The sequence below is a fragment of the Hakea prostrata genome, chromosome 1 (assembly GCF_041222555.1).
Source record: "Hakea prostrata isolate BN-2017 chromosome 1, UWA_Hpros_2, whole genome shotgun sequence".
Classification (NCBI taxonomy): Eukaryota; Viridiplantae; Streptophyta; class Magnoliopsida; order Proteales; family Proteaceae; genus Hakea; species Hakea prostrata.
The window spans coordinates 78761409-78788038 of record NC_142600.1 but is presented as its reverse complement, the minus strand read 5'-3'; the positions used below and the strand labels follow the sequence as shown (position 1 = coordinate 78788038).

At 40.7% G+C, this 26630-nt stretch overlaps 1 protein-coding gene across 6 annotated transcripts; it reads left to right on the top strand.

The window, feature by feature from the left end:
• The first annotated feature begins 451 nt into the window (after positions 1–451).
• On the top strand, positions 452–24670 carry PTAC15 (plastid transcriptionally active 15). 6 transcript variants are annotated; one of them, XR_016171258.1, is made up of 7 exons: positions 452–766; positions 884–2165; positions 4516–4674; positions 4784–4909; positions 7535–7710; positions 8780–9359; positions 23737–24670. XR_016171258.1 is itself a non-coding variant. In XM_089142568.1 (2 exons), the coding sequence occupies exons 1-2, from the start codon at positions 565–567 to the stop codon at positions 2146–2148; spliced, it is 1467 nt and encodes a 488-aa protein (XP_088998694.1). In that variant the 5' UTR covers positions 452–564; the 3' UTR covers positions 2149–4507. The 6 variants fall into 6 exon arrangements, 1 of the variants encoding a protein (XP_088998694.1); XR_016171257.1 differs by having other exon boundaries at positions 8731–9359; XR_016171260.1 differs by having other exon boundaries at positions 4789–4909; positions 7535–9359.
• The last annotated feature ends 1960 nt before the right edge of the window (positions 24671–26630 follow it).

The window sequence follows — 26630 nt, the reverse complement described above, 5'->3', positions numbered from 1 at the left end:
GAAACGGCGAAATTCGCCAAAAAGATCTTACATTCCTGTAAGTTGTAAGCAAGGAACGAGCCCAAGCACGAAGGAACAACGAGAAGACAGCAAAAAAAAGAGGGCCAAACAAAAGGAAGAGGACCACAGAAGAAACAAGGAAGGGGGAGCACAGGGGGCAAGCAACACCCCACACACGGCACAAAACCCCCCCCACCCAACACTCTCCACAAACGCACGGACGGCGACCAACGACAAGCAGACCCAGCGGAGAGAAAACAGCGCGGCACAAGGCGAAGACAACCCAACGTCCAATCCCGCACAGCAGACAGCCCAGGTGAAATGGGAGAAAAGGAGATTGCCCCCGGCCACATCTCTGCCAGATGACGTCGTCCGACTTTTCGGGTACCGCCAGCTGGAGAGACACGCGCCATAATTCGGCCAGGACGAAAATGATCAGACATTCTTGTAAGTTGTAAGTAATTTCCAGTAAAACGAATAGCATTTCTCATCTTGAACTCGGAACAGCGAGATCATCTTCGGCCGCGATTGCAGCAAAGCAGTGACTGTTACGCTTCTCTGCAGATGATGGTAACCTTACCTACAATAGTATCCTTTTCGGCAGCTTTCTTTCCCCAGGAGCAATGTTGTTCCGTTGCCAACTTCGGCAGAATAACAAGTCCGGTGCATAAACCTTTTTCAGCTCCGGTGAGTTTTCGAGCCTCTCCGAAGTTGGTTACTGAGTGCCGCAACAGCATCTCCTCCTCGTCCTTAAATCTCTTCAAAGGTATGGCGAATTTTAACGAAAACTTTCTGTTCAAATCACTCGTCGTGTTATCGACCCGTAAACTAGAACTAGAAAAATGAGCTTCATTTGTTTTCTGTGTTAATGCTTCGTATTCAGGATCCCATTTCTCGCTCTTCCAAGAGTTTGGACTTGGAGAAGGGGAAACCCAACTTTTATTGGAGAAGAACCCAGCTCTCAGATTTGCGACTTTAGAGTCCCTGCGAAGCCGAGTTAGTTCTCTGCGATCGGTTGGAATTCATGGTTTTACTCTCTGTCGTTTGATGGTCGAACGCCCCGAAATACTCACAGCGGAACAAATTGGACCGCTTCTCTGCTTTTTGAGGGATGATTTGAAGGGGCAGATCGAACCCGTGAAGCTAGGTCGTTTTTTGACGTCAACGGAACTAGAGTTTTTTGAGGGTGTTGCCGGAAAGGTTGAATTGCTTTATAGTCAGGGAATTCCGGAGGAAGAGCTCCTTCGTATTCTCAATAACATTAATCTGACGGCGTTCTGTAAGAAGCCAACTGAAGATATCGAGCGGATGATCCTTTACCTGAAGCATTTCGATGGTGTCAACTTGATCGTTCGACGCCCCGCAATTCTTAATATGGATTTGGAAACTCAACTAATTCCACGTATCACGATTCTCACTGAGCTTAGTGGCGGTGATCAAGCTGCCACGGGAGCCGTCTTGCGTAAACTCCCAGCTGTCCTAACCTACAGCACGGAGCATCTACGAAGCCATACCGAGTTCTTCAGGTCCTCCCTCGGCTTGACAGACCCAGAAATTTTCAAGATTGTTCTTGTTTACCCAAATGTTTTCAGCGTCAGCAAGGATAGGAAGCTGCGTCCTCGGGTTGACTTCCTCAAGCAATGTAGCTTGAATCCGATAGATATATTCAGGTTCCTCATCAAAGCACCACTGTTTCTGAGCTTGTCCTTCAAGGATAACCTCTCTGTCAAATTGGGGTTTCTGGTGAAGATCGGGTATGAATACAAAACCAAGGATCTAGCTCTGGCGTTGGGGGCAGTGACCCGGACCAGCTGTGAGAATTTGCAGAAGGTGATCAACGTCTTCTTGGCTTATGGGCTCTCCTACGATGACATTCTTACCATGAGTAAGAAGCATCCTCAGATATTGCAGTACAGTTATGAGTCATTAGGGAAGAAAATGGAATACTTGATCGAGGAAATGGGTCGAGAAATTGGAGAATTGTTGGCCTTTCCTGCTTTTCTCGGTTACAAGCTCGATGGCAGAATCAAGCACAGGTACGAGGAGAAGAAGAAGTTGACAGGAGAAGGAATGTCACTCAACAAGCTGTTGAGCGTGTCCAACGAGAGATTTTCAAAGAAAAAGAGGAAGAATCCAGTGCTTGTATGATACATTTTAATCGCTGGGTGAGGGTTAGGGGATTACTATTCTGACTTGGGTTGAACATTCCATCAGCACCACTTTTGATGCCTAACAGATATAGGACAATTTTTGTTTATTGATCCTGTGTCCCTTTCTCTCTCCCGTAGATGAAAAAAGGGCAATGCAGGCAAATGTAGTAGTGTAGTACAGTAGTTAGGAATTGGATCTGCTGGTCAAGACTCCAGATGCTAGATGCTATGTTTATAGTCTTGGGTGTTCATGATCCTTTTTTTTTTGGTTAAAATTTTAACAATGGGGTGCCTGATCTTGGTTCTGAGTCTATTCTATTTATCCTGGAACCCTTATCTTATTTCAATCCTTACATTTAAACTACAGGCTTTAGGTCCTCCAATCAAAATCCAATTTGGAGTCTTTCTTATCCAAACTTCCTAAGTGGAAATGTTTCTGCCTATTGAATTGTTAATGCTTTTACCCCGCTTGGTGTCATGAGTCTGATGATCAGTTGATTATCTGTTCTATGCATTGTGGATCCTGCTGTTGTGTTAGATCTAAATTGCAGACTCAGTTGTGTCTGCCGATTGTGGGAGGTTCTGGTACAATCTGTCACCATAAGCTGAATATCTCAAATCATAAGCTTATTGCAAACTTGGTGGTAACTTGCCTTTAAAGTTAAACTGAGACGGATACGGGAGATCGTAACCGAGTCTTCATTCCTTGTCCTTGTCCAGTGAATTTTGTACTTTTATTTTGTTATTGTATCATTTGTACTCAAATTTTAGAAAGTAAATTACTTAGACCTCTGCCAACCATTACAATTTATTAGGGGGCTTTCCCATTTATGTTAATTACTCAAACCTCCTCTACTTAACAAATTCCATTGCTCTCAGCCTATTCCATCAATGTTTTAAATTTAGATCACGAAACAGTTTGATAATGTGATTCATTATTGACCATGCTACCCTCAGTGGGATTGATGTTATCCTTTTGCCTCTTGATTGAGGTTTGGTATTTTGTTTCTCTGTTTTTTTGTCTTCCTGTTTTCTTCTTTCTCTTCCCCTTCCAAGTTCCAACTCCTTTTCCATAAACCTCTGCCCTTTCCCTTTGTTGAATCTCCCCATCCTGTTACTTATCCCATTGTGTGGCAAAGGATTCCAAACAGTAACTCTAAACATACTCCATGCAGGCCAAGCTGAATTAAGCACAAAACATCTCAAGAAACTAAAGAATATAAGTCACTTCCCAGGGTAGGAATCATTTAATCTTTGTTGAATAATGACAGATAAAACTGTGGATAATTATATATGATGGGGCTTGTATTTTTTCTAATTTTTTTTTCTTCTTTCAGTTGAAGCTTATTTAGTATTGGTGTGGTCTAGCAAACCTATCTCCCATTGGGGAAGGGGAACATCTTTGAGTTCAATAATGAAATTGATGTCCTTTCCATTACCAATTTGTCATCTTTATTGTCAGTTACTGCTTGTCTTCTTAGTCACGACCTGGGAATTGATAACATTATGATAGTTGTCTGCTGAGTAAATGCTACATGTAAATATATAAATTTTTTTCATTGTTGAACAGCTTTTCCTGTTTGCAATTGTAAATTTACCAGCAAGTTCATGGGATTGTGATAATACAATTTGTTCCTGATTCGTCAACTTAGCATGCCATTAGTATCCCAACTGGATAGTGTGAAGTGGTACATGTACTACTACCTGAAGAGGAAAGACCTTGTGTCCTTTTTAGGCAAATCTATCCACAGGCATTTTTTGTACTTCCATACTTCTGTTTCAAGTATGTAAACTTTAGGGCAAGATGGTTCCCGAATCTTCTTAATGCAGTTAAATCAGTCAAGTGTTGAAGGCTGAGGTACCTGCAGTTTATTGGTGCATGGTGGAAAATTTTATGAGCTAACTTCACCTACTCTTAAATTTGACTCTGATAGCAAGAGGCAATATCAACTTCTTGGTTTTACTGGCAGAGTTGAAAAAAACAAGTGCCATGTGCAAGAGTTTAAGTTACATATGAGGCTGCAATTCACATGTTTCTTATTAACTTTGTATTTTATACTTCAAAATTGCTTAAAGTGAATTTGGCAGTTTAAAATCCATGGATTTATCTTTGTTACCCTCTGGGATGTGCCTTAGATTGTCACGTTTACGGTGTTGGTGTTCTCTCATCAGGCACCTTTGATCATCATGTGAATAGAGTTGGTGTTCTCTCAGCAAGTTACTTACCTGATAGAGCCTCCTAGCATAAAGGAATTCCTTCTTCTGTTCTTTTTGAACATTCTCAGTGCTATTGAGGTTCATTGTGGAGTTTTCAATAAATTAGAATACTGGAACTGGTAACTAATTATTGTTTATACTTGAGCAGTTGCAGTTTCTGCTGGCTTAAAGGCATGGGAGGTATTAAATGGGAGTCACATGATGTAGACCTCAGCTTCACAGAGGTGGGATGGTCATTGATATCTGGATTTGCCCTTCTTACCTTGATAATGGAGCATGAGATCTGCAAGAATGTTCCTATTAATAAGTATGATCTGATTAAAATAAATCATTTGTAAATATTCTAATTGCATTTTTATCTATTTTTGTCCTGGAATTCCATTCTGAATATCTGAATTTTGGTTGTGATAATGTAGTGAAGTCCTCAGACGATTTTATTAACTCGGTATTCAAATGCTTGATGAGGATGCTGCTTTCTCATCAAACCTATTAGGAGGAATGGAAGTAGAAATTTGTAGCAGCATGTTTGGAGAAGACAAGCTGTATGCCCTATTCCTTTACTCTCATTTCAGTTATATTTTTAAGACTTTGAATTCTAAGTGAATCTTGATATATTCATATTTTCTTGTTAATTAGCTGCTGACAGAAGCCTTGCACAATAAAAAGTTGGGTTAACGTGCGAAAAAAGTACTGGTAGTAATCATTAAGGGATTATGTTGCTTTCAGACTGAGAAACGAAATATGCAGTCTAAAAGGAAGTTTTGCTCAAGTGTTCTCCAGTCTTAGTGTTGTTCTTCTAGCTCAATAAGCCAAAGTTTCTGTGTCAGGGCCCTAGGATGACGCCATGTGGAGGAGAGAGAATATTAGGGTTCGTTTAGGGGTAATAAATAGAGGGAAAATTGAGTGGAGAGGTATCGAATGTGATGGGAGAGATTTTGGGCAGCCGTAGGCTGAGGGGCACCTTTGGGTGTGGGGTTGACTGGCACCATTAAAACCATCTCTATCGGTGTTATTTTTTATATTCTCATATTGATTTTCTGAGGTATTAGTAGGGTCTTATCATTCTGCTAAATATATTCCTTCCTGTAAATATAGGGTTGTTCGAGGCTTTACGGTGTGCTGCTGGATTAACCATTATGTGCATAGCAAGTAGTCATTGGATTTGCTGCTTTCACTTTATAATTGTTTCCCTCTATTAACCTAAGCCAAACTACTAGGAACAGTGTTTTGAAGAAAATGAGACGTTTCATTAATGCATTAACAGGAATTCTAATTTTTTTTCTTCTTTTCTTTTCCTAAGTAGATGGTTTTTGTGGACAGTGAATGTCTTTATGGCCCTGTTTCCTATTTTTCTTCTGATGCATCCTGGGAATAGATTTCAAGCACTTTCAGAATGTTAATCCTTATGACATTTGTATGACTGACAAGTGTGCGTTGATTTCTTTTTTTGAGAAAATTACTTGATTAGCAGTTTTTTGGTTTGGTTTTACAAAAAGTAGGAATTCATATTTTGAGTTTACAAAACTAACCAAAATAGAGTTTGGATTTCAAAACTGATCTAAACAGTCTCAATGTTATCCCTTTAAATGATTTTACCCTTTCACCTTACCTGCTCTGTCGTCTTCTTCCTCCTGCACTACCCCTTTCTCTCCCTCCTTTTGCACACGCCTCAACCTTGTTGGAACCCAACCTTCACTGCCCCCATCTCCTCCACAAGCACCCCCTCCCCTGTTTCTTCCTTCTCTGTTACTTCATCGATTTTCCGACTTTGACTCTCCTCACGTTGCACCCCTTCACACACCCCGTCATGTTTGTTCTTTCCTGCAAGATCATTCTTACCGACACATTGATCCTGCATTGCACACCCAAACCCCTAGTCCACCGAACTCATTGCTAACTCTACATTAACCAGCTTCCCCATCATTAGCAAGCTATGCTTTCTTGGCCCTACCCTGTTTGTACCCCCAAATCTCGCTTCTTGCTTTTTTTTCTTCCATACTCTGGTTTCTCTCTAATCCATTAACAACCAATGTAAAACCCATCCATCTCTGGGATAATAAATGGAATGAGCTTTATGACTCCCTTTTTGGGATTTTGGCAGGGTATAAACTTGAGGACCTTATTGTAACAATGATTGTGCTCACCATCGTTTGGTGGCCATCATGAACTCTAGTGAACTTTTGATCAGTGTAGTCACCAAAGCTTAGAAAGTCTTGGAGACCTTATTGTTTTCGCCCATGGTGAATCGGTAAATGGTTCATCTATTCAATGGAAAGACCCATTAAAACCTATCAGAAACAGTGCATGTCTGAAATGGGTTTTTTCTGTTTCTTGTTCTTCTTTGTACTTCTCATTCAATAAAGAGATCCAGAGGACCAAAGCTTCTCAAAGTAAACTCCTAATTCTATAGGTGTAGAACTTGAAAGACTGAGACACCAATGCCCATTTATTGGTTTTTTTTCACTTTCTCAATTAAAGAGACCATTTCAATCATCCGGGTAAGTTTGCTTTACCATAAGTGAGACAGAGAGAAGCACAGGCTACAGATTCCACATCATCTTCTCTTCTGTTGTCTGTCGGCATCGTTGCTTATGCTCAAAAGTTGTCACACCGAGAGAGTATTAATTCCACAGTTGGATTCACCCGGAAGAAGCCCCAGGCTACAAATTCCACATTGTCTTTTCTTCTGGTGTTGTCATCTTTGCTTATGCTAAAAAGTCGTCAGGGGCATGGCAGGGACAATAATGCAATTGATACTAGTGAGTAGGAGAGAAACACTGTAGTGGCTATGTTTGAATACTGAAGCTCAGCTGCTCAAGATTGTTTAATTTTGATAAGTGAAACTGATGGTAGTTACTTTAGTAATAGGAATCTCATTAGTGACTAATCTTGCAATTTTCGTTTTTGTGTGTGTGTGTTTTTTTTTTGGGGGGGGGGGGGAGCGGGGTGTTATGAGATTAACGATGTTTAGCTGAACTTATTATCTTATAGTTCCATCAATTGATACTAAATACAATCAATTGCAAATAATAATGACTTTTCCAGTTTATATGAAGCTTCATATTCAGTTAAATGGCCACTGGTTGGCTGCTGAAGCAAGGTTCCACTTTTTTCAGTTTATCTTGTTCATGATCAGAAAGCTCATTTTCTTGTTTCCGTTGGTGCAGAGCTCTTGTACAAAGCCATACACATAAGCTGAGAGTGCATGCATGCAGAAACTACAGGAAATTATGCAGCCAATATGCCAGAGATCTTGCTGTGAATGATCGGGAAATGCATAAGCATGTAGAATCTGGTAGATGGGATCAGGGATCAGGGATCACTGTAACATGTAAACAAGAAGGTTTGGCTTTGTCTTGGTTTTTTGCTCCCCTTTGTTGAGGTATCTGAATCATACTCAAATATGGTTGAGGTATTTGAGTTATACCCCAACGTATGTTCTAATATAGACCATCAGATTAGTTACGATCCAACGGTGTTATGTGCCTTTGTGGGAGAGTTCAATTAACCGTAGAACCTAGTGTTGTTCTATGAATACTAGTTGGAAGCAACGGTCTGCGTATTCTAAACTAGATACTCAGGGTGTAATGCAATAAGCAACCTTGTGCTTAAACCCTAAACCCTAAACCCTAACAATTTTAAAGCATTACAAATTTCTATGTAAATTTCAGTCAGTGTGTGTTCTTGAGAGCGAAAGATTTGAGTTTTATGATTTCTTGTTTGTTTCTTCTAATCCCCGAGAAGTGGGCGATGCATCTACCCAAGCTTGCTAAATTGGGCCCTTTCCTTTGCTTGGATTCCACCACAGTGGTCTGAGTTGGGTCCTCCTCCCCATCCTCCATCATCTCTAATTCCAGTATCTTGCAGTCCACATGATGGACCATTGATCAGCAATGGCTGTCCTATCTTAATTATCTCCGTAGGCATGTACTGTTGGACCCCAGTTGCTGCTGTTGTGGAGAGCTGGAAACGATAGCACATATCTTATTGGGTTGCAGATATGTGAGGCCGGTGTGGTATGGCAGTAACTTGGATTTGTCCCTCCTTTGGGTTTGTCGCCGTCTGTTCCAGACTTCATTGGAGACTGGCTACGCCAAAAAAAAAAAAAAAAGGGAAAGCAGAGTTTCACTCTCTTTGCTCGAACCTCTCTTTTATTTTATAGCATTTGTGGCTGTCAAGGAATACTTTGGTATTTTGTCATAAGGAGACTTTTCCCATGGTGGTTTTGTGGCAAGCTCAAAAGGCTTCATCTGAATTTTTCAATTCCACAGCATGTGTTGGCCATCCATTGTTGCACCACCTCTCACCTGTATGGAATTTAAAAATTCAGATGGAACAGGTGTTGGCCTTATTATAATATTAGTCTCTCAGCAGCAGGTGTCAACTAAGGTGGCCATATTTTGTGATGCTAGTTTTATCTCGGTGGAGGGTCTTGGTGGACTTGGCTATGCCTTCATCTCGCCTAGTGGGGTGCTATTGCATGCAGTGTCGTCACCAATTTTCTTAGCCTCGACTACGATGGGTGAAGCGCTATGTCTCAGAGAAGCTCTCCAGATTGCGATCCACAAAAAATACAGATGGGAGCGTGCACGAGTCACACATTGCTAGACAAGTGCACATAAGGCTTGGAAAGAGGATATGGGATTCTCATCAAGGGGACTGTAGATTTTTTAATTATATGAGAACAAGAGATGTCAAAGCCATTGAAGTTCTTTTCATCCAGGTTTGGACTTATAAGGACCTATAGTTAAGCATCCTCTTCTTTAGATGCTGTTAGGCCCCACCACTTGCAACGTTTGAGAAGGAAAATAAGCCCCTAACGCTGGATTCTTTACTTCCCTCTCTTGGAGGTGTCCAACTCTAGTGCAATTGGTTGAGATGCCAAACCTTGGCTTCGGATTAGTAGAGCTCTAGAAGTGGAGAGAGAATCATGGTCCTTTCTGGGAGCTTAATTGCTCCATTCTCAAATCGACAGTTGACTCTATCAAGAAGGTACAATCGTATTTGCTTTCAAGTATGACTCTTAAATGTACGGTATAAGGTACTTCTAATCTTTCCTCTATAGATTCATCTTTCTTTTAACATTGCCTTGCTGATTTTGATTTTTAAATCTAGTATGGGTGTTAACCTTGATTAATGTTATACATTATCTACTAGTGATTCTTATTAGATGCTCATGAATCATTGGTTTGAAATGTTCCACCACTTAGGCTAGCACAATCCAACATTATTCCAACCACTTGAGTGATGATTTTTCAGCCATTCTTAGTTTCACTTAGTCGTGGTTGAATTGAATTTTGTACAAAGATTATACGTATTTCTTTGTTGAATATTGGTATAGGCAACCTTGGTAAAGGTGGTGTTGTTGCTGTTAAGGCTTTAAAACCGTATTGAATAGTTAAACTAAGGTGGAATTATGTGGATGGAAAATTTTGAATATTTCCGGATGCTTCAAGCAAAGAATGGAGAATTTGAATATTTCCAGATGCTTTGTGCAAAACCATGAAATAAGTTTAATTTGGCTAAATATGAGCCAATTCAATATAGATAGACCATTCCAACTTGGTTTAAGTTATTTTGTGCTTGATCTTTGAAATGGTGAAGACATGATTCTAAATTTTATATCGAGTATTTATATCATTATTGCTTTCTTGCGGATTCTGATATAGGATATGGATAAAGAATAAATTTTTTTTTGGATGAATAAATAATATATTAAAGACAAGGAAAAAAATACAAGGTCTTTAAGCAGAAGACCGAAGGGAAGAGCTAAGGCCCCATGAAACAACAATGAGCCTGTTCCTTGGGGAATCATCAACAAGGGGATGGGGAATGGCTAACAGCCTAGAAGAAACATAAAAAATATGGCGTTCCAAATCCTATCTAGAGAGCGGGATTTGAAAATCCAAGTCCATCTTCTAAGATTGCACTCCCACCAAAGATGATGGATGGAGGCACAGTACACTAGCTTACCAATCTGATCGCAAATGGAGGTTCCAGCAAAGTTTATCATAATCCAAGGCCAATCATGGGAAAACCCGAATGAATGCCTCGAACAGGGCCAAATGGAGGCTAGGGCTTTTCCCCAGAGCAATTTGGAGAAAGGGCAAGAGAAAAAGAGGTGGTCTAGATCTTCCAAACCATTCCAACAAAGGATACAATTGGGGCTGACTGGGATATGGCAACTAAAAAGGAAGGATTGGGTGGGGAGAGCAAGGTTAAGGGCTCTCCAAAGGGTTAGGGAGTCATGGGGGATGAAGCTTTTGAACCAGACCAAAGGGGGCAAGGGGGCTTAAGGCTATGGGGGTGGAGGAGGTTCCAAGTAGAGGAAGTGGTGAAGGTTTTGGTGGGGGAAGGCAACCAAATTGTGGTGTCATGAGTGGAACTAGAGATAGGGGCTCCCAAAACCTGTGTGAGAATGGGGAGGGGTGTCCGGGACCAAGTGCAATGCAAGATGAAAGAAGACAAGGGCGTGGATTTGGGGATACAGGTGTTATAGACAGTGCGAGGGCCAAAATGATTGTAGAGAATTCCCATCGGATGCCACGGGTCAAGCCAGAAGGAAGTGGACGAACCAGAAACAATGGAAGTGAAGATAGCGGAGATGGCGCAGGGGTGCAACAAGAGAATCTTCCTCTAGACCCATGAAGGATTGGACGACATTGAGGAAGTCTAGAAGGAGTCGAATCGGAGGAGGTATGCATAAACCCACTTAACCCAAATGGAATCTTGCTTTGAGGCAATTTTTTAGATGAGTTTGAGAAGGCAAGTCATGTTAACATCAGAGATCCGATGAATACCTAGGCCACCTTCAGTGGTAGGACGACAAAGGGTCAACCAACTAATCGGATGGAGGAAGCGAGAGGATTCCTGTCCTTTCCATAGGAAGGCACAAAATAGGGACTCCATTGCTTCGATAGTTGATTTGGGGATGGAGAAAATTCTGCACCAATAAAGATAGGAAGATTGGAGGGCTAAGCGGATGAGAACTACCCTGCCAGTAAAGGATAGAATCTTGCCCTTCCAGCGTTGAAGCTTCTTACGGATATGATCGAGCATAGGGAAACAATGGTGGCGAGTGAGCCTAATAGGGATGAGAGTAAGGCCAAGGTAGACCACAGGAAAAGAGCCGGGCTTGAAGCTTGAGAGCTGAAGAAGGGAGGAACGAAGTTGATTAGGGACACCGGAGAGAAAGAGAGTGGATTTGTCGAGATTGACGCGGAGACCCGATAGGGATTCGTAAAGGGAGAGAGCCGAGAGGATGGAACAATTGGAAAGGTTGTCTGCTAAGGGTGTCAATTGCGTATCGAAACCGTTTAACCGTACCGAACCGCGCCGTCTAAAACCGCACCGTACCGTACCGTTCAAAATTCGATACGGTACGTACCGAAACCGAATTTCTTCGATACGGTTCCGGTTTTAGGTACTCATACCGTCGGTACGTACCGAAACCATACCGAATTGGTACCGTACCAAATTAAAAAATATAAATTGTAAATTTACAAAATTTACAATTAAAACACTTTACCTTTTCCCAAGCCCTAATTCCTGATTTCAATTTTTTGTTTCATCGTTCACTCCTCTTCTTAGATTTACTTGTTTTGTCTCTATTAATTAGATTTATTTGCTTTATCTATGTTAATTTCAAATTATATTGATTGGTTGATCACAATTTCATTAGGATCTTAGTGAACTAATAACCAAAGTGGCATAAGTTCATTCGTACCAAAATTGTACCGCACTAGATACCGTGTTTAAACCGTTTTCTCGTACCAATTTAATACCGAAATCGTACCGAACTGTTTTTGTAAATACCGAAACTGTACAGTACCATTTAAATTCGGTATGGTACGGTTCTGGTTTTTGGTATTCAAAGTTGGTACTGTACCAAAACCGTACCGATTGACACCCTTATTGTCTGCTTTGGAGAAGATCATGAGATCATCTGCAAAGGCTAGATGGGTAAGATTTAGGGACTTGCATTTGGGAATGGGAGAGATGAGGAGAGGATCTCAAGGGTCAGGGAGAAGAGGTAGGGGAGAGGGGGCATCCTTGGCGAATACCCACCCTGGAATGGAAGAATCCAGCCAGGGAGCCATTTACAAGGATGGAGAAATGAGGAGTGGGGATACAGGTCATAATCCAATGAATGAAGGGAGGGGGAAACTTGTGGAAAAGAGAATATTGCTGATGAAGTTTCAACGAATAGAGTCAAAGGCTTTGTGGAGATCTACCTTAAGGAGAGCGGCCGGGGAGTGGGCGGACCTATCAAAACCATGGACAATTTCCGCACAAAGAAGAATGTTATCCGTGATACTACGGTCCGAGATAAAAGCTGATTGATTTTTGTTCATAAGAGAAGGTAAAACATTTTTGAGTCTATTCGCTAGAACCTTAGAGATGAATTTGTAGAGAAGGTTGCAGAGGGAAATGGGGCGGAAATCAGGGAGAGAGGATGCTCCTTGCTTCTTGGAAATGAGGCAAAGGAAGGTTTGGTTGATGGAAGAGAGCTGAGAAGGGTTAAAGAAGAAGCTGCGGATGGCACGAACAAGGTCATCTTCAATGAAATCCCAAGAGGCTAGGAAGAATCCCATGCTAAAGCCATCGGGGCCCAGAGCCTTATTAGGCTTGTGGGATTGGATGGCCAAGAGGATCTCTTCCGAGGAGGGGATGGCACTAAGGGAGTTGATGATGGCAGGGTTTAAGAATTTGTTGATGAGATTGGAGGGGAGAGGGGCATAGGCAGGTAGGGAAGGAGGGGAAAGAAGGCAAGAGAAAAAGGAGACGATCTCGCCCTTGATACTGGAGGGGTCGGAAATGCAAGTCCCGTTGCTAGTGATAAGGGTAGGATGGAGTTGAAGTTATTTCAGGCTTTGAGGGATCGGTGGAAGTAGGTAGAATTGGAATCACCAAGCTTAAGCCACTTGATTCTAGCTTTCTGGCGGTGGAAGCTCTCTTCAGAGTTGAGGAGGGAGGAAAGATTAGAGGAAAGGGATTTCTCATCATTAGCAAGGGAAAGATTGGATGTGGTGAAGATTCGAGCTGCAGGATTCGACTCTGGAAGAGATATTGCCAAAAGTAGACGAGTTCCAGGAACGGATTGCGGAGCTTGCGAGCAAAGACAGTAAGGGGGAGAGAGTGATAGTGGATAGGCTTAGCCCAAGCTTCAAGAATTGTAGGCAAGAAGGAAGGGCTAAAAGTCCACATGTCAAAAAATTTGAAAGGCTTTGGGCCAAAGGAAGCCGGAGGGGTTAGAAAGGGAGGAGTTAGAGAAGGAGGCATAGGAGGAAGGAACGAGCCAAGAATCCTGGCCGGACCCGAGCAACGATTATGCCAAGTGAGGGGATGGCCAGACCAGCGAAGATCGGCGATACCCAAATCATTAATTCAGGCATTAAAGTCATCAACAACGGCGGGATCCGGAGAGGAGCCTTCAGCACGCTCGTGGGAATAACCGATGATGTTAAAATCCCTGCCAATACCCCAGGGAAGGTTTGGGGAGAGAGAAGAGATGGAACGGATTTCCGCCCAAAGGGAATTCCAATCAGCAGCACGGTTGAAACCGTATATAACGGAGAGGAGGAAGGGGTGAGTGAGATTAGGGAAAATATTGAGATGAATGAGTTGGGGGGAGGATCTGAGGAGGGAGACTTGGACTCTCGATGGATCGCAAAGAATCTAGATATGACCTTTGATGGAGGAGGAGTTAGAGAGGAGAGACCAAGAGGGGGCTATAGATTGGGCAATCCGATGGGAATTCTCTAATTGAACATAGGTTTCAAGAAGGGCACAAAGGGGGACTTTTGAGGACTTGATGGTATTCCTAACCTCAACTTGTTTTGCAAGCGTATTGAGGCCTCTAATATTCCAAATAATGAACTCAGACATTTGAGACATATGGGGTAGGGGCATTATCATCTTCGCTATTAGGGTAAGGGCAAGGGGTGGGGGAGTTGACACTTGAGGAGAATAAACTTGTCAAATAAAAAGTAAATAAAAGGACATGTTATTCAATATTATTGATCCATATCAATATTGATGATATCCATTTTAATGTTGTGTATCAAATGGGTGTAAAATGTTTCTTCCTTAATGGGATCTAACTGATGAAATCTAAATGAACGAACATCAAGGGTATGTCATGAAAGGTTTCGAACATAAAGAGTATAAATTAATTTAGTCTTTTATGATCTTAGACAAGCACCTAAAGGTGAAGAGCTTCGGTTTTCAAACCAATAACTTAGATAAGTGCCTTTACTATATATATTTGTGTCGAATAAGGTTGCAGTTATCTGCTTGTTTGAAGAGGACATATTGATTATTGGTTCTAATTACTCTATAGTGAGGAATATTAAAGTAACCTTAATAAAAGAATCTGTCCCCAAGAAGGTGTTGTGGACACCATTTTTGGTATAAAAGTTAGTTTCACTAAGTAAAGAGAGGAACTACTTTTCTAGATGAGGATACAATGAATATATTCTGGATGAGGCACTATATGATTATAAACATACTCATACCCAAAATTTAATTAGTTAGATTATTCTAAACTTATTGGTAGTCTCTTGTATGTAATAAGTCGCATTAAACCAGACATAGCCTATACAGTAGGCATGCTGAGTTGGTTTACTAATAATCGTGGTAGAAAACACTAGGTTGCCTTTCTAAGGCTAATAAAATACTTTGAGGGTAATTCAAATTATGCTCTTTTATAAACCATACATCCTTCAATTCTAGAGGGGTAATTTTGATGCATCTTGTTGCTCAGAAATATGAACAACAAATCTACTAGTGATTATTTTACACTAGGTAAAGTGGTTGTTGAAAGGAAATCATGAGATAGACTTGTAATACTTTTGAGTTCTATCTTGTATGGAATCATAATTATATTCTCTAGCCTCAGGAGTAGATAAGGTAGAGAATAGATAAAAGATATGATCCTGGATATTCCTTTCTTTAACTAAAGATAACCTCTTTAAGTTTGTTTTGTGATAATTAAGCAACAACAATGATAGCTAATACCTCATTCTTTAATAGTAAGAGGAGACAAATTAGGCTAATATAGGTTGTACTGAATTATCTAACAGAACAAGAAGTGATTACTTTAGTTGATATATGATCAAGATAGAACATGACAGATGCCCTTACAAAGGGATTGGAATACAAATCGAACATTCAAGATTGTGGGGAAAATGGGGTTAAAGACTATATAGGTAGGTCTTAATCCAATTATATATTATTTTGAATTGTTCAAATTTTATCTAACCGTAGTTTGCATTCATGACAATTTACATATTTCAGATAATTTAGTGGGATTGTGGAGTATAGAAGTGTGTGAAATCATTCCACATTGATGATATAACAACCTTTGCATGAAGCTTGATTAATTTATTATTCCAAATAAGGAATATAGAAATTGTTGATATATTTCGATGATGTTATTATTATCTTTATATCATTCCACATCTGATGATATGTCTTCCATAAAAAAGTTTATCATTCCAAATTTGATGATATAACCAATAACTATATTGGACATGATAACTCTAACATTCCAAATAAAACACATGAAATGGTTCCTTGTAAAAGAAACCATTTATATCTTGTTCTTGTATAGAAACTTGATGAAAATGCGAATGATTTTTCAGTCATCATGTGGGTTGTACTAAGTTCTTTTGATTGAACTGGATACTTATGCAAATGATTGAATTCATATATTATGAAACTCATATTTTGGTAAATTTTGCAATGGATGGCGAAAATGGAGGAGCGAATCCAATCCTAGGGCTTGTGGAAAGATTTATTTGACAAGTAAAATCAATCAAAGTTGTCAGGATGAATCTCGACGAGGATGATTCACTTTATGAGTAAATTTTCAAGGATGCAATGAATAGTTGTATTGTTCTTTGTGAGAAGAAGTAATTCACTTCCTAGAAGAACTTTTGATTAGACTGGGTTTAAATTTGTTCTAAACTCATGTTTTGATTCAAAGTGTTTTTTTGGATTTTATTGGATACTATTCTCTTTTGAAAAGTTATGAATGATTCTATATTGAGTTTGAACATTGCATTTCTAGGACTAATGCTGGAGCTATATGTAGAACATAGGAGGAGATTGGCATTATAATGGACTGACAGCTTCCTGAGTGTCCACGTCAGAGAAAATGTCTGGTGACTCTCCTCACTTGGCCTCCCCCACTCTCCCCCATCCTGCTCATCGTCCCAACCTCCTGTCCTTGACTGATAACCTCTCCTTGAACACCACTAATTGTATCCCCTCTACCCCTGATCCTATCTCCACCACCCTTGCTCCCTGGAACACTCTTTTCTCTCCTACCACCCCCAACCCCTCTGTTACAGACTGTAACCTCTCATTCATACCCCCATCTACCGAAGACCCCATTCCCTTGGTACGTTGCCCCTCTTCTGCTACTGTTGTTCAGTATCTCCCAATAGCAACAAGCTGTTCTTGGCCAATTCTTTGGTCCCTGCCCCCCTTGGTATCGTCAAAAGTTCTCTCTCCAAGCAATGGAAAGCTTAAGGTTCTATGGACACTCACCTGTTAGACTTTGGGATCTTTCTGTTCAAGTTTGCCTCTGCTATGTGCAAATGTAAAGCTCATAAAGGTTCCCCCTGGTTTGTTGGTAGGTCCCCTATTTTTCTCAAATCTTGGGAGCCCTCCACGCCTTCTTCATAGACTTTGGGATCTTTCTGTTCAAGTTTGCCTTTGTTGTGTGCAAATGTAAAGCTCATAAAGGTTCCCCCTGGTTTGTTGGTAGGTCCCCTATTTTTCTCAAAGCTTGGGAGCCCTCCATGCCTCTTCGAAGACTTGGTTTTGGCTCTCTACCACTTTGGATTAATTTGCCCGGACTTCTTTTGGAATTCTGGAATCGTGATGCCTCAGCCGTATTGGCTTTGCTGTTGGTCGTTCCCTTCGCATTGATTATAAGACTCTTAATATGGTGGATATCCCTGCATCTAACCGCTTCCTTTGTGCATTTGTATTGAAGATGATATGGGTCTACGCTATAACCAAATAATAGCATATGATTGGGTTCTAGATAGATGTGTTAATTGCTTGAGTTTTGGTCATGTCTCCAAAGCTTGTAACAAGCCCTCGTCTCCTCACGGCTCCGACACCACCATCGCCGCCGAGACTTCCTCTCCGTCGCTGCTTACTCCTTGTCATGCCAGGTTGATTGTATGCCTCCACCATTAGAAGACTCCCTTGAGGATTCGTCGTTGCTGCCTACCAAAGTGTCACCTTCCACTGCTCTCAGATCCTCGTTGCCGTCACCTGAAGACATTATGTTTGTTCATTCTACGACTAATCCTTTATTAGCTCTTCAACCTGAGAACCAAGAGATGAACACCTTCCCTCGCATTCCTGTTCCAATTCCTCTCCTGGACAGATTGGAGCGGATTTCTGTTAAAATTGATGATTTTGTTACTTCTCCGGTAGAGCTCCCGCTAGCCAAAACTATTGGCTCAAGAAGAAGATGAAGGGCCGTACCTCCGGTCCTGCCACTGCCTTCCGTTTCTTGAAAAGCTGCCGCCTCGACTACTCCATCTATAGTTGCAGTTAAAGTTAGTGACCTCTCCAAGGTTGCTCCGCCTGCTCCCATCACCTCTGATGGACTGCTGCACTCTGCTCAAGCATCGCTTGATCCTACTATAACTGGTAAAGTCTCTCTTATCTTTGTCGCTCACAAAACCAATAGCCTATTGCCTCCATCTCCCCTGCAACTTCTTCCATGCTTCACGCTGACCCACTGCCTCTTTCATGATACCCCAAAAGGTTAACGCCTCCCTCTCTCACTCCCCCCTTTTATCCACCCCTTTGTCCATTTTACCCTCCACGATGGTGGCCCACCGTAAACCTCTTACTAAGTCCAAAACCCTTAACCCATCCCCTCTTTTGGGCCCTAAACCTAGTTCTTATCCCAAGCATATCTCATATGGTCCCTTATCCTCTTCAACAAGTGGGCCTCTACCCAACCCATCCTACCTGGCCCCTAACCCTACCACTTCAATTAAGCCCTCGTTGGAGGCCTAGCCCATAATCGTATCTCAAACCAACATTACCCCATTACCCCACCACTTAACCCAAATTCACCACCTAACTAATCAACCTGTCTCCCCTAATGCCCATTGGGACCTGTCTCACCCTCTCTCTTTGAACCACACCCCCTGCCCACTCCCCTGAAGCTGCTAGACACACCCGAACCTACCTCCCCCTCATCCAATTCAACCATCGACTCCGACCTCTTTGAAACCCCATCCCCTCTATGCTCCCCCTTGTGTGAGATTTCCCATCCTAACCCCTCTAACCCTTTCCCCAATAGCGATATGGATGCCCCCCCCCCCTTTTTGGTCTAAATGTTTGATTTTTTTATTTGGAATGTCAGAGGACTCAAATCCCTTGCGAAGCAAGCTGAAGTGAAAAATACGATTAAGACCACCAAAGTTTCTTTTTCTGCTCTCATTGAAACCCATGTCCAAATGGATAATGCCCATTGGATTGTCCAGTCTATCTCCCCCTCTTGGTCTTTTCTCTCCAATTCCTCGGTTTCTATTATTGGTCGTATTTGGAGTCTAGTCCCCTCTAGATTCCAAATTATTCTCTTGAAATCTACCCCCCAACTCATGCACCTCAGTATCATTGTCCCCAACTCTTCCCCCTTTCTCCTCACTATCATTTATGGTTTCAATCGTGCCTTTAATCGTATTAGCCTTTGGGAGGATATCCATGCCATCTCTACCTCTACCTCCGATCTCTCATGTGGTCTTGGTGGTGCCTTCAATATCATCAGATACTCCCATGAGCATGGGAGTGACGCATTTTATGTCAACAAAAGAGCATAACAAATACGAGGCAAACTCCGTCTTGTCATTAATTACCAGCCTCTAAATGCTTTTCTTGCAGATGATAAATTTCCTCTGCCCCACAGGCCTACACTTTTAGCAAAGTTGTCCTCTGCCCGGATTTTTAGCAAATTTGACTTAAAAGGCAGGATTTTGGCAACTTGGCATTCATCCTGATGAAAGGCACAAAACGACATTTTGCATTCCTGGTCACCATCTCTAATGGATGGTCATGCCCTTTGGTCTTAAGACAACTCCTCTTTTTCAAAAGGCCATGTTACGACTATATGCTCCTATTGAAAACTAGGCTTTAATCTACATCGTTTTACATCTTGTTGTTCTCGGATACATTTGAAGAGCATGAACAGTTGTTGGAACAATTTTACAAGATCACTAAAGAAGCAGGCGCGATGCTATTTCACAAAAAGTTCAATTTGGCTACATCCTCCATTGATTTCCTAGGTGTCACGATCAACAATGGTTCTTATGCTCTTCAACCCCACATTGGCAAGTCTCTCCTTGACTTCCCTGACACTCTCACTCCCCAAATTCACAAGTTTCTTGGCATTGTGAATTACATAATGGAATTTATTCCCCGCAAGGCTGAATGCACTCAACTGTTGTATGGTCAGTTCAAGAAAAATGCTCCCAGATGGACAGAACAACACACCTAGGCAGTAAAGAAGATTAAGCAAATTGCCCAAAACCTCCCTCCATTGGCAATTCTCTCTACAGGTACCCGTATTTTACAGACAATATGCCAGTGACAAGTTATGGGCAGCAGTCCTCTTAGAAGAACTTAATGGGAAAAGATAGGTTTGTGGCTATAAAAGTGGCCTCTTCACTCCAGCTGAACAGTCATACCATAGCCCATTTAAAGAAATCCTTGTTGTCAAAAGAGACATTGAAGATTTCTAGTTCCACCTCATTGGTTATACATTTCAAATTGAAATGGATATGACAGCATTCCCTCGCATGCTCCAATTCAAGCCAAAAATGCTTCCAGATTCCCAATTACTCAGGTGGGCACAATGGTTTAGTAAATGATCATTTACAGTAAAACATGTCAAAGGTAAACATAATGTGCTAGCAGATTTTTATCCAGACCCCTAAAGCCAACCTCAGGCATCCAATTTGTGCTCCCTCTTTGTTTTTCATTCAATCCTGGTGCTTCATCCTCAAGGCCACCTCCAAATTCCCCAAATGGCAAACCTCCTGATGATGATGACATTGGACCACCTCATCTCTCTAACCTACCTCCACCAATTTATAGTGACATCTCCTGTCGTACTATCATCAGCCGATGCAGAACCACTTATGAAAATACTTTGGCAGTTCTCATCTCTAAATATGGCTTAAGGGACGATTGGTTCAAGTGCCATCTGGCTTTTCCCTATCTCACCCTATTCACTATCTATCATACTTGGTCATTTCAAAAGGAATATTATATGTTCTTTCAAAATCTCTTTGTTGTGCACAAAATAGCCCTTTGCTTGATGAGATCTGGAGACACATCAATAATAAAGTATTGTTCTTTGCTTGATGAATCCACATGAAACTGCGAAAAACTACTTGCTTGAACAATCTCCTTAATGGCGGGTGTCTTGCGAGGCTTGAGCAAGGTTTTGATAGTTTTGGGTTCTGAAATTTTTGGAAAAATAGAATATGGGTTTAAAAGAGGGAAATTAGTGGGATGGATTTGATTTGTAGAAGGTACTTTTTCCTGGTCAGGAACATAGTTAATCTCATAAAGGAGATCCACCTTAGGGTCTAAAGAAAGTGTGAATGGAGTTAAACTAGAAGCAGAGGATGAAGAAGAGGTAGAATTTTGTGGGGGTTGAAGAAGACTCATGGAAATTGGACATAGCCTTAAGATAGGTGATGTAGAGAAGAGATCACAGACATACAGATCAACAATAGCTAAAAGAGTAGTTAAATGTGTTGCTTATTGAAATCGGAGGTGTAGATGATCCGTTATCTAAGATTCCAACTCATGCCGAGCTTAACTAGGGCTATAAACGTCAACAGAAGAGAAGCCCTCCTTTGCTTAAGGACCTTTTGTGGAAGAACCATAGATAAATAGATCAAGCACCTGGTTTTCGAAAGAAATACATAAAAAAAACTCAGGAAGTCATAGAAGATCTAAAACGTCGTAGATCTAAACATTGCAACCTCTATCTTAAGAGCTATAATAAAATTAGAACATAATAAAAGAAGAAGAATGCATGCAACACCACCTGTCACCAAGTCTGGTGGTAGGGCAGTCCATGTTTGGTTATGTGGTTCAAAATATGCAAGGCTTTGATACCAAACTATGAATGAATATGTCTAGAAAACATTCAGAAGATAACCATGAATAAAGAGCACACAACACACAGAGATTTCTTATTTTCTTCAAACTTGAAACTATTACACACCGGTAGCCTCCTTTTATAGACCAGGAGCTTCAAGTGAAATGCATATACAACTTAGATGAAATGCAGATACAACTCAAACGTACATGAAATGAAAATGAAAGTCACTCAATAATGCAAGGATGACATCAGTGATGACATCAACACTTGTATCATTATTACGTCACACTTGTACAGTACTATGCAATACCATCGAAATGTGGAATACAACACCGTAGAAGTACGTAACATAAATACTTAATCAAAATCTAAATCCCATTTATAATGTTCATCATCCAGTTGGCTGTCCAGGAAGTCTACATAATGATCAATCTGATATCATGCCATACAGAGAGTATGTATGCAACATCGGGATCATTAATCACATGATTTAATTCCCATGCATCATCAAGGCCTATTAAACGCTTTGGGATGCTGTTGAGATCTATGTTGTTGTACCCAATCATATGCATTTGAAATTGATGCCATTCTTCATGATAATTCCGATCATGCCGGTGTGAGTACAGATCATGGTCTATAAGGGCGTTAACAAAATGGCTAGAATGATAAGCAAGATAATGGTTGGGATCAGGGGAAGTTGGTTCCATGAAGTTTGGATGAATATGGTCTGGGTCACGATGGAATATGATTATTGTATTTTTACCATAATGGGACTGGAAGAAGGCAAGCCAGTGTGCAAGTGGTTGGATTCTTCAAGGAGTTTGGCAAGATACCCTTCTTGAGGTCTGGGAGGAGTTCCACAATACGGAGGAACTTGGTAAGTGGGTGGAAAGGGATGAGTATCCTGGAGACAGTATTGGAGGTAATGTGTAACGGCATGGCAAGGGAAGCAAAGAGGTGTTTAATCAGGTTTATTTTTCCCCGTATAGAGTTTAGGGTTTCATAGATTTGATTTTATGATGGAACAGATTTCAAGCTTAGGGTTAGGGTTCCATTTCTTTCTTTCTGCTAATTTTCTATTTGATTTTCATTCTGTTTTATATTTGTTTGAACATAAGAACAAATAAGGAGGAGTGAGGGAAAGGGACCTTTTTGTTGATGTCACGGAAGTCGGAAGAGATGATATGTTATTTGCATGTTTTGAGACTGGAGTGCTAAGATAAAATCTGTTTGGCTTGGGTTATTTGTTCTAGTTTTTAATGAGGTTTTATGAATTCTTCTCAAAGTCCTTTGATCTTGAAATTTAATTTGGGGGAAATCTGTTATCAAGGTAACCAAAGCACACCCATGGTAGAGTTGTTGATTTCAAACAGAAATATTTTGATTGTAACCGTAAATCGATTATTGTTTGGTTTAGTTTTGGTTTATGTATTTGTTGTCAGTTCTTGGAGTCCTTTGATCGTTAAATTAAATTGGGGGAATCTGTTATCAAGTTAACCATCAAAGCTGAGGGAAATGGGGGAAACAAAGAGAGTAGAAATGGGAGAAGAAGAAATTGTTTAGAAAAGAGAAACTGAACCTTAGGATTGAATCCCATCTTAACATTGTTGTCCAAATCTGTGCTCTTTACATCAATAATAATCATAATGTGGAAAATATCACTACCTAGTTGGTAGATGCAACAGTAGTTTCAGGTTGTGTACATAATCAGCTTGTATAAAAAAAATTAACAAAATGGAGCTCCTTTCTTGCATTTCAAGAAAACAATGAATCGCTTAATTCTTCTTTCTTTTATTGTTAATTCACACCTTCATGCTCTACAAGATTTGTTAATTCACACCTGCAAGCATGAGTACAAGGAAGAAAGCAAAAGAGCCCTTGCTTCTCCAGATGAACCCTGTTTTGATCCATGATGGAAATCTGTCTGTGAGTCACTTAACATCGTTCAATACATCGATAAAACCTAGAAAGATAACTCTTCTTTGTTGCCTTTGATCCTTACCACCGTGTTCAAGCCAGGTTCTGGGCTGACTTAGTCAACCAAAAGTTTGAGTTCTCTTCTGCTCAATATTGGGTTCTAGCTTTTCATTTATGATTGGATTTTTTTGCTTCAGATGTCCTCAGTTTTTCTGAGCATGAGATCGACTTAGATGAATCTGCATCAAATTATCATACTGATAAGCTGATTTTTGCAACTGGGCTGTAAATTTGCAGGCTTCCAAAGTGGGAGCAACAGTTTGGAAGACCAATGGAGAAGAGCAAGAAAGAGCAAAGAAGGATTTCATAGATTGTGGCAAGTATAACAAGGATGAAAAGACAACCGAGTCAATGGATTTTTTGCCTTATAGATAGAGCTAAAGTAGTAATCATGCACAGGGAAGATGTGACCTCAAAAGATGGACTACAGCTTTTGACCCTTTCTCTCTACCATGGTATCCAGCATGCGGGATTGCTCAATATCAGCCTTGAATGGGTTCTTTCAGATTTCAAGGGATGGGGACTGGGGAGACCGTTTGCCAAAACCACTTAAGCCGTGGCCTCTGAACTCTGTGCCGTTGTTCTTTTCTATATCTAGTTTACTGTTACGATCTAAAACTCAGATATCATTTTGTTATGATCATCATTATGTGGATGCTCTGAAGTCACTGTTGGAATGTAATGCTAAACCTCAATAAATTTGTATCACCTCAGCTTCTAATATAAGTCTTGCTTTTATTCTCATAAAAAAAAAAGGATTTGGGAGAGCCATCTCTAAATAAACACCACAAGGATGCATCGATCAATAAGATACGTTAAAATAAAATGGTGTAATAAACTTGAATGCCTGAAGATGTCATTCAGGTTACTTCTGAAGCTGATCATGTACAATTACAGATGTAGACGAGAATCTACTCACACTTGCAAAGTTCTAAATATCAATTTCACAATGAATTACACAAGGTCGTGTTCTGCCCATAGCCATCTTTAGCCTGAAACTGTCAGCCTGCTCTGTTTCTTGCTTATCTCCACCAATTTCACTCATGAAACAAGATATCAAATGAATATCATCAACAAAATTGAGAAGTTAAAAAATTTATGGGTAAGAAATGGATGTAGACCGAGTGAGGATAAATAAGTTCTCTACCTGGAATCATCCCAAAATCAAAGAAATGGGGGCACCCACACTCAAAATTATATGTTAAGTGGACGTATAAAATGACCAAAATATTCTTATATTTAAAGCATTTAAAATTTGATTTTCAAATTACTTAAATACCCTCAGTTAAGTATCCCTTCACCAATCCCTTCACCTATCTTCTTCCTTTGTTGGAAACTCCTCTTCACCAAAGGAAACCGCTCCCCACCGCCGACGACCAGACCCTGCCGGTGACCATCGCCCACCCCCCATTTTCTCTCTCTCTCTCTCTGTCTGTCTGTCTGTCTCCCTCCAAGCACCCGTGTCTGAATTAGGGCCAATCATAATAAGCTTCTTCAATCCCTTTTGTATTTGATTCTCTCTTCGTCTTCTTCCAGTTTCGTTTGGACAAGAAATCAAAAATGAGTTGGTGGTGGGTAGGAGCAATCGGAGCTGGGGCCACGGTGAAAAACCTTTGGAAAAGAGAAATTTTTTTTTTTTAATTCCTCTTACTTTTTCGCTTAGCTTTCGTTCGGGGGAGGGGGAAAAAAAAATTTTTTTTTTTTTTTTTTCCTGAATATTGGATTGAATTTGAAACGGGTTTGTGTTTGAGCAGAACAAATTAGATGGAGATGAAGGTAATTCAAAAGAGAAGCACGAGAGCGTAAGGCTAGTAATCGGGGTCACCAGAATCGTGGGCAACAGTTTTGCCGAGATACTTCCTCTTCCTGACACCCTGGCGGTTCTTGGAAGGTCTATGGTGTCGCTTATTGTCCTCGTCCCTCATGGAACGCCAATCACCTAATCGAATGAATACATCCAATGTGATATTTGTTGAGGTATACTCAAATATGGTTGATGCATTTGAGTTATAACCATGGTATGTTAATATAGGCCATCGGATAAGTCACAATCCAACGGTGTAATGGGCCTTTATGGGAGAGTCCAACTAACCGTAGAACCTAGTGTTGGTCTATAATACTAGCTGGAAGCAACGGTCTAAGTATTCCAATCTAAATACTCAGGGTGTAATGCTTTAAACAACCTTGTGCTTAAACCTTAACCTTAACAATCTTAAAACATTATTTTGTTCAAGCTTTCTCGGTTTTCAAGAAAACGACGGTGTCTAGATCGTGTGCAAATCTGTTAAAACATTATTGTTACCTACAATGCTGCTGAAAAAACACGTGAGCTAAACTTATTCCCCTGTTGTTGATGCAAGCATGATTTTCACTAGTTCCTTTTTGAAAATCATTAATTTTACTTGTAAGATACGTGTGGTGCCATACAAGAGCTCGACCTACTCATTATCATGGAGCTTCTCCCACTCAATATAATTGAACTTCTTAGGTTCTGTTGCTGTTGCCGTTTTGACAATGGTGAACATGTTATTGGGTACTCCATCTTTGACGAAGGGAGATAATGGCCATGGTGATTTCCAAAGAAAATATTGCCTTCTCCATCTTCAAAGAAGGTTTCTTCTGATCGCTTAGGCTGATCTTACCATGTGCTATTGTGGATTGCACAAAGTAATGGCGCATGAACAAAAAACAATGGGTATCAATCGTAATCTTCTGGGCGACAAGGCAGCAATTCAAGACTACCACGAAGTGAAAACTTAGAGTCAACAACCATTAATGAAGTTGACTTGTGGATATTACATGTGGATGGCTCGAGCAGCAGTTCAGGGTCGAGAGCAGGATTGACTCTTAAGATCCCGAGTGACTTCACAGTCAGCTATGCTTAAGATTCAACTTCTCGGCCTCTAACAATGAAGCCTAGTATGAGGCCGTTCTCGCAGGCTTACGGGTTGCCCGACCGCTTCTAGCGCGAGAACTGGGAGGTCGAAGCGACTCCCAACTTGTGATAAACCAAATCAAAGGAGAGTACAATGCAAAAGATGAAAGAATGACTAAGTATTTGGTGAAGGTCGAGCAACTTCAAACATTTTTTGATCGGGTGATTTTCCAACAAATAACTAGAAAGAAAATGA

Coding starts and splice junctions, on each gene's coding strand:
- PTAC15 (XM_089142568.1), top strand. CDS start 565: ATGATGGTAACCTTACCTACAATAGTATCCTTTTCGGCAGCTTTCTTT. Junction 767..883: donor GTCCTTAAATCTCTTCAAAG/GTATGGCGAATT, acceptor CTTCGTATTCAG/GATCCCATTTCTCGCTCTTC.